This window comes from Mustela erminea, chromosome 19 (assembly GCF_009829155.1).
Source record: "Mustela erminea isolate mMusErm1 chromosome 19, mMusErm1.Pri, whole genome shotgun sequence".
NCBI classification, from domain to species: Eukaryota; Metazoa; Chordata; class Mammalia; order Carnivora; family Mustelidae; genus Mustela; species Mustela erminea.
In genome coordinates this window covers 948,114-955,749 of record NC_045632.1, presented here as the reverse complement: position 1 = coordinate 955,749, position 7,636 = coordinate 948,114, and the positions used below count along the sequence as shown (strand labels likewise).

At 54.3% G+C, this 7,636-nt stretch overlaps 1 protein-coding gene across 4 annotated transcripts; it reads right to left on the bottom strand.

The window, feature by feature from the left end:
- Positions 1 to 53: 53 nt before the first annotated feature.
- ZNF575 (zinc finger protein 575) lies at positions 54 to 7,393 on the bottom strand. Of its 4 annotated transcripts, none has more exons than XR_004281438.1 (5): positions 6,852 to 7,393; positions 6,498 to 6,593; positions 5,907 to 5,997; positions 3,874 to 5,446; positions 54 to 363 (listed from the first exon to the last, which is right to left on the bottom strand). XR_004281438.1 is itself a non-coding variant. In XM_032325712.1 (4 exons), the coding sequence occupies exons 3-4, from the start codon at positions 5,986 to 5,988 to the stop codon at positions 4,788 to 4,790; spliced, it is 741 nt and encodes a 246-aa protein (XP_032181603.1). In that variant the 5' UTR covers positions 5,989 to 5,997; positions 6,498 to 6,593; positions 6,852 to 7,393; the 3' UTR covers positions 3,439 to 4,787. The 4 variants fall into 4 exon arrangements, 2 of the variants coding, with proteins under 2 accessions (XP_032181603.1, XP_032181604.1); XR_004281437.1 differs by lacking the exon at positions 54 to 363 and adding an exon at positions 2,591 to 2,816; XM_032325712.1 differs by lacking the exon at positions 54 to 363 and having other exon boundaries at positions 3,439 to 5,446.
- Positions 7,394 to 7,636: the final 243 nt, after the last annotated feature.

Genomic DNA, 7,636 nt, shown 5'->3' with positions numbered 1-7,636 from the left:
TGTCCTCTGTTTGGTTCATGCTTCCCTTCCGAGGGTCAGATATCTTGGCTGCCTTGAGACCCCTGTCCTGGGAAGAATGGGGAGCTCTCTCAGGGGCTTGGTAGGGAAGGAGCTCTGTTACTTCTCCCCGGTCGCTTACCGTGGTGCCAGGTGGCAGGGAACTGGGGTTCTAGCCCTCTGAACCCACTCCTGGGTCTTGTTTGTCCCTCTGTGGATCCCGTGCTGGAGGCCTGGATCTCGGGAGCTGGGCTTCTCTCCTGAAGTCCGGCTCAGCTTCCCTGGGCCAGGGATATCTCCTTTTCTCCAAGGCTTTCACAAAAGTGGCTGTAGAACTGTCAGCCTCCACCGCAGCTAAGTTGGAAACTCAACGGGGTGGTAGAGAATCGGGCAGAAGCTTGGACGGAATCCTAGGCTAGGGCCGAGGCGCGGGCAGAGGCCAGGAGGTGGGAACTAGCCTGGCTCCCCAGGGTCAGTTGTTTAAGAGGGTTTGGGGCCAGATCTGTCTGGAAGGATGGACATAGTCCTTGGAGCTGTGCTCTCTGACACCATAGCCCCTCGACCCGGGTCACTATCTGATGCAGGGCTCGATCCCGGGACTCTGGGATCATGACCTGAGCTGAAGGCAGAGGCTTTAACCCACTGAGCCACCCAGGTGCCCCCCGGGTAACTATCTGAATGAACTCCAGTGACATGAAGGGAACGTTTACTCTGTCAGTTGCACTGGCTGCATTTCAAGCGTGCGGTGGCTGCTGTAATAGGCACGCAGATAAAGAACATTCATGTCACTCTAGAAGCAAAAGGACAGGGCTGTCCTGAAGGGCTGCGAGTGCCAGGTTGAGAAGCTTGTACGTTATCCCACAGCTGGGGAGGTCAGGAAGGGGTTGGAGTAGAGCAAAGGGCAGTCAGAGCTCAGTAACAAATTATACAGACTTTATGTCTTAGACCTACAGAAATTTATCACCTTCCAGTTCTGGTGGTCTGAAGTCCAAAATGGACAAAAACTCAGGGTGTAAGCAGGGCTGTGCTCTTTCTGGAGGCTCTGGGGGAAATATGCTTTTTTGTCTTTTCCCCAATTCCCCTTCTGTACTCAAAGCCAGCAGTGGCCAGTGGAGTCTTCCTCATGCCATGTCACTCTGATGCTGACTCTTCTGTCCCATCCTTCCACCTTCAAAGGTCCTGTGTTTACCACGAGCCCACCTGGATAATCTGGGATAATCTCCCTGTTTTAAAGTGAGCCAATTAGCAACTTTGATTGCTTCCATCCTAATTCTCCTTTGCCACAAAGCAGATTCTTGGGTTCCAGGGGTCAGCATGGGGACATCTTTGGGAGGCTGTTACTTTGCCTCCTGCACCTACTGTGTGAGATACGTGGAACTGCGCTGTGAAAACCAGACACTAGGGGCACCTGGGTGGCTCAGTGGGTTAAGCCTCTGCCTTCGGCTCAGATCATGATCTCAGGGTCGTGGGATCAAGCCCCACATCGGGCTCTGTGCTCGGTGGGGAGCCTGCTTCCTCCTTTCTCTCTCTCTGCCTGCCTTTCTGCCTACTTGTGATCTCTCTCTGTCAAATAAATAAATGAAATCTTAAAAAAAAAAAACAAAATCCAGACCCGAGGCCCCACTCTCAGGGGGCTGACACTCTGCTGGGGGAGAGACTGTGAATGTGTTGTGCAGCATTGAGCACAAACACAGGGTAGTGTTACAGAGCGACGGGACAGGGTAGTGTGGTTCAGAGAGGGTCAGCAGGGAAGGCATGTCAGTTGACCGACCCCTGTGCTGGGACTTGGGATAAGTGAGGGAAAGTCTGGCAGAACCATTCTCAGCAGAGGAAAAAGCAGGTGCAAAGGCCCCCATGCAGGAGCTGGCTTGACTTGTACAAGCCAGTTTGGGAGGTCAGGGTGTCGGAGAGCCAGGATCCCCCCTGGCTCAGCCCTGGCCCGCTGTGTGGGTGCAGGCAAAACCCATCTCTCCTGGCCCGTTTCCCCATCTGTACCATGGCGGTTAGACAAGATCGACACCTCTCAAAATGCATTTGTGTCCCTGAAACATTGATGGTGATGTGGTTGTTGTGGAGGAAATCTTCTAGGACAGCTGTGTGTGTAAACGTTGATAGAAACTGACTTCCAGTGTGAAGGGACTTAACCTTCCCCTCGCACGACCTTTCCCCAAGGCCTTGCCCAGTGGACTGGGTCTAGCTAGCCCCTGGTCTAGCAGCCTGCTAATTTGCATTTGCCTGCTCAGTGCCACCCCTGATGCTGGATACTTCCACAGACCATCTCATTCCATCCACTCATTTCAGATCTCAGCTAAAACTCAACCTCCTCAAAAAGGTCTTTTCTAACCCTCTATATAATGTATCTGTTGTCATAGTTATAACTTGGTTTATGGTTAAATCTACCACTCTCTTGCTCTGCGATGGTCATTTCTTTCTTTCTTTCTTTTTTTTTTTTTTTTGACAGAAAGAGAGCCCAAGTAGGCAGAGAGGCAGGCAGAGGTAGGGGGGAAGCAGGCTCCATGCCGAGCAGTGAGCCTGATGCGGGGCTTGATCCTAGGACCCTGAGATCATGACCTGAGCCGAAGAGCAAAGGCTTAACCCACTGAGCCACCCAGGCGCCCCTGATGGTCATTTCTTGTGTCTTAAGGATTCCTTCTGTACCTCTGAGGTTACGAAGGTAGTCTCCTTTATTACTTACATCCATTTTATTTTTCAAGTTTAAAGATCTTAAATCACCAGAAACTTATTTTTGTGTATGGTATGAGGTTGGGATCTGTACGTTTTTTATTGCTGCCGTAACAAATTATCCCAAGCTTCGTACCCTTAAACAAAAACAAATATATTAGCTTATTGTTCTGTAGGTCAGTAGTCCAACTTCTGCCCCAGTGGGCTAAAATCATGGTGTCTGCAAGGCCGTGTCCCCTCTGGGGAGGATCCATTTCCTCCTTATCTATTCCAGTCTCTAGAGGCTGCCTGAGTCCCTTGAATCATGGCCCTGAATCCCTCTGGTGTCTGCTTCCATCGGCACATCCCCTCTGACTCTTCTGCTTCCTTCTTTCTCATATAAGGATCCTCGTGATCACATTGGACCCCCTGGAATAATCAGGATAATCTCCCCATCTCAAGAGAAGATCCTTAATCACGAATCTACAAAGTCCCTTCTGCCACATGTAGACTAACATACTCAGGTTCTGGGGAGTAGGACATGGACCTCTTTGGGAGTCCATTATTCTGCCTCTACAGGATCCCACTTAATTTTCCTTCCAGATCTCTTAGCTCGTTCACAGATGAATCTGTCCTTGCCCCATTCACCTACAGCAGAGATCTGCAAACTACATCCCATAGGCAGTTTCCAGCTCACCTACAATTCTGGTAAAGTTTCATTGGACCAGAGCCACACTCATTTGTGTACCATAATGTGTGTGGCTTTTTTTTTTTTTTTTCTTTTACTCCAGGGGCGGAGCTGGGTGGTTGTGGCAGGCACTGTGGCCTGCAAAACCTAAACATATATACTATCGGGTCCTTTCCAGAAGTGTGCCAACCTTCGATCTACTTGTGGGGATAGTCACTTGTCAGGACCTCCTGTGAGCACAAGGCCATTTCGGAGCCTTCAGTTCTCTTCCGCTCGTCTTTTCCCATGCCAACACCGCAGATGTCTTTCCTAGGACTCTGAAGTCATTCTTGGTACCTGGGCTGGGGAGCAAGGCTCCCTCCCCTACTTTGTTTTTCAAGATGGAGTTGACTTATTTGCTTTTTTTTTTCTTGGCCCCCAGTTGACTAGCGCCCACTCCCCCTTGCTAGACCAGGCCTGTCTTATTCACTGCTGCGTGCCTACCACCCTGCGCAGGGCCTAGCATGCTACAGGGGCTTAATACACACCTGAAAAATGAAGTGCAGTCCATTGTTCGCTCATTCCTATTTTATAGCAGGAGAAACAGCCTCCAGGAAGGGAAGTGACTGCGAAAGATGATGCTTGTGCCCTTACAAAGGCCTCCTAGCACTCCCATGTTATAGATAAGGCATCCGAGTCCAGAGAAGTGACAAAGCTTGTCCAGGGTCCCTTGGCTCATAAGCAGTGGGTCTAGGCTGGCTCCAAAGCTTGAGTTTTAAAAAAATGTTTACACTGTTGGCAGTAAGCCCTTTGTTCTTGCTTTTATCATTTCGTATATTTAGGGACTCATTCCCCAACTGGACAAAGAGAGCTTTATTTCCTATAGCAACATAGTCCGTTCTCTGGCTGTTCTAACAAAACACTGTGTTGTGTTTCGTTAGCTGGTCCCCTCTTGGTGGGCACTTGGGTGGTTTCCCAACATCCTTATGCCTTTTTCAGTGTTTGAGTCTATCTATAGGGTAAGTTCCTAGAAGTGGAATAGTTGACACGAGCATGTAAGCGTTTTAAATTTTTTTATGGACAAATGGCCAAAATGGAGGCACCGATTTAACTTACAATAAGGAGAGACGCCGTTTCCCCACATTCCTCGGCAACCAACGATGGTAGCAGACTTCTTACTTTTGCCTTATAAATGAAGGGAAGAACCGGAGTCGGCTTGCTTTCAAACCACAGCTCCAAGCCTGTGGTTTGGGGCCCAGCGCTAAGTCTGTGGATGATACCTTCCCCTCCCCCAAAACAGGTGAGCAAATTGTTCCTAAGCCCTCTGGGCTGGAACCCAGTGTGGAGTCCGTCTCCCTGACAGCTGTCTGCTCAAGGCAAGTCCTTACAGCCCAGCTTAAAAATGCCACCTCTTCACTGACCCCAGCTGGTGGCAGAGGGGCCCGTGAGCCGAGGGGAGGACTCACTCGCGCTCCCCCTGACTCTCAGCCTGGTGGTGGCTGCGCTGGTGAAGGAGCAGGAGGCGTCTTTGGCCAAAGGCCTGGTCGCAGCTGGAGCAGCAATGCCGGGCTGTGGCCTGGCTGCCCGGTGCCGTCGGGGGATCGTGACAGAGGCGATGGGTGGCCAGTTTGGAGGGGAATGAAAAAGCCTTGGGGCAGTGCGGGCATGGATAGGGGCGTGCGTCGGTGGCATGGTGCGTGTGGCGGTGGGCTGCAAGCTTGGAGGGGTAGCAGAAGGACTTGGGGCAGTCGGGGCATGGGTAGGGGCGGGTGGGTGCATGGGTCCAGAGGTGGGCTGCCAGCTTGGAGCGGTGGCCAAAGGCTTTGGGGCAGTGTGGACACGGGTGTGGGCGGGCGCCACTGTGCGTGAGGCGGTGAGCTGCCAGCTTGGAGGGATAGGAGAAGGCCTTGGGGCAGTCGGGACACGGATGAGGCCGAGCGCCACCGTGTGCCAGCCGGTGCGTGGCCAGCTTGGACGGGTACGAGAAGGCCTTGTCACAGTCGGGGCAGCGGTGTGGGCGCTGGGGTGGGGGCCGCCGGCGGGGTCGGGAAGGCACCCCCACGGACGAGGCAGGCCCTGGAACCGACTGGCTGGGCTTCTGCGTTGAGCCCTGGGGGGAAGCTACAGGACAGGAGGGCTGGTGGGCTCCAGGCATGAGCCAACACCCTGAATCTAGGCCAGGCTTCCCTTCCCCCAGCCAACCTCAGATGTCATCTGGGATTCCTCAAATGACAAGTCTCTATTCCCCACCTTCTGCCATGCATCATCATAAGGAGCTCCGAAGGGTTACCTGGCTGGAACCCCAAAGCAACTACTGGGGTGTCCGTTTCTAGTATATTCCCAAGTGAACACCCTGAAATTCTGCATATCGAACCCTCTGATGCTTAATTTTATGAGCCCCAAAATCACTTAAGTTCCCCAAAGCCAATAGTAGGATTCCCCAGAACGTATTTGTGGAGTATCCCAAATGATCATCACCCTAGGCCTTCAAACTTTCACCGAGAGAGTCCCTCAAAATATGATTTTCTTAGCCCCAGTTCCTGTAGAATACCCCCCTACCCACCGGCGGGACCGCTCTCACCTCCTTCTTTGGTTACCGGTTCCTTGCCAGTGGGACTAGGATCGGTGTCCCCGGCGGCGGACTCTGCATCTCGCTCCAGCATCTTGCTGGTCCAGGAACCCAGAGAGAGGTAGGCAATGCTGGTGATTACCAGGCTGATGGGGATAGGGCTGTAGAACTAAAATCGGGCACCAGTCCGTTTTGGGGCAAGGTTTTTTTAAGCCTATGATCCAGAGACGGGGGCGGGGGTTATGCGAAGGCGGAGCCTAAGAGCACAATGGGCGGGGTTTATGCAAACCTGACCCTTCGCGACTTGGACCCAGCGCTGGAGCCCTCAAGAGGAGTGGGCGGGGACTCTACTACTACAAACTCGGGGGCCGCCCTGAGCGCGGAGCTGGCTAGGCCTCTAGAATGTACGGGACCTCCCCCACCAGAACCTCCCAGCCGGGGAAGCGAACCCGGGAATGAGCGAGGCTATACAGACAGGTCCCAAAGCAACTCAGACACAGGGGAGGGGCCTTCGAGCGGAGAGGACGGGTCTTTTAGAACTCAGTCCCAGGGAGGAGCCTGAGCGGAGTGGGCGGGATTTCACCTCCCAATAGGTTGCTTTACCCGAGTCTCGGTTTAGTCTCAGTCCATCGACGCCGCGTGAACGGGTTCCTTCTCGTTGCTAAATTTCATCCCCAGCGGGGAGGGTAGAGGGGAGACCTAGAGGGAGATGCAGAAAGAACGTGGCGTGTCATGGCGATCCAGAGAACCCTAACGGATTTTTCCCTTGGGGTTCCAAGCATCCGGGCCTCAATGCACGCCTCGGAATCATGGCATTCGGGCACCAATGCACCCAACCAAGGCTCAGGCACCAGTGCAGTCTCTCCGGAATTCCTCTCAAGGAGATCCTGGCGTCCATCCCCCCAGTCCACTTCCCGAACACCCAGGCGTCCGGGCCTGGAGCGGTGCCCGCCTCACCTGCAGAAGGCCCCTCCCCGGGGGCGGGGCTCCAGGCCCCTCCCGCCGTGGCCGCAGCAGCTGCAGCGCTGCCCTCGGACGTGGCAAAGCTGCAGCGCCGGCCGCGTGCCTAGCGACGGGAGGGGAGGGAGCGCGCGTGAGCGGCTCGGCTCAGCTTCATTTCCATCCCCTCCTCCCACGCGGGGCCGGTGTGGGGCGTCGGTACGCATGCGCAGTCGCAGCCAGCGGAGGCTGCTGCGGGGGAGAAGAAATGGAAGGAGGGGTGGGTGCGCAAGGCAGGCCAGTTGGTGAGCAAGCACGGAGCTACCGGTAGAAGGGTCGTAAGAAAGTACACTGCGGGGTGCGGGGCCTACGGTGGCTGACTGGAGTCAAGCACGTGCAGGACCTAACTGGGGGAAACTGAGCGTAGAGATCAGAGACAGTGCCCAACATATGCGCCGTCCTTCCCTAACACCCTCCCTTTCGAGAATCCCGTCGGCAGCTTGAGTCCCCTCCCCGGAGGGACTTTGAAGAGCCCGCTGCTGGTTTCACTCCTCAAAGCGTTCGAAAAGAAGTCCCGCCAATTCGTGAGTGGGCGGGGCGGAACGCCAGGCTTAGAGCAAGCTGACGCCCAATGAAAAACATGTTATTTGCATAGCGCCCCGGCATCGTTCGTCATTGGGTGATTCAAGAATCTCAGCCCCTCCCACCCCGATGCCGCGGTTCTGGTGTTAGCTTGGGGAAGGGGGCAGCGGTTCCTGAAGCATCACTGCCGGAGTTCTTGGGAGGACTGGAGCTCCTGGAGC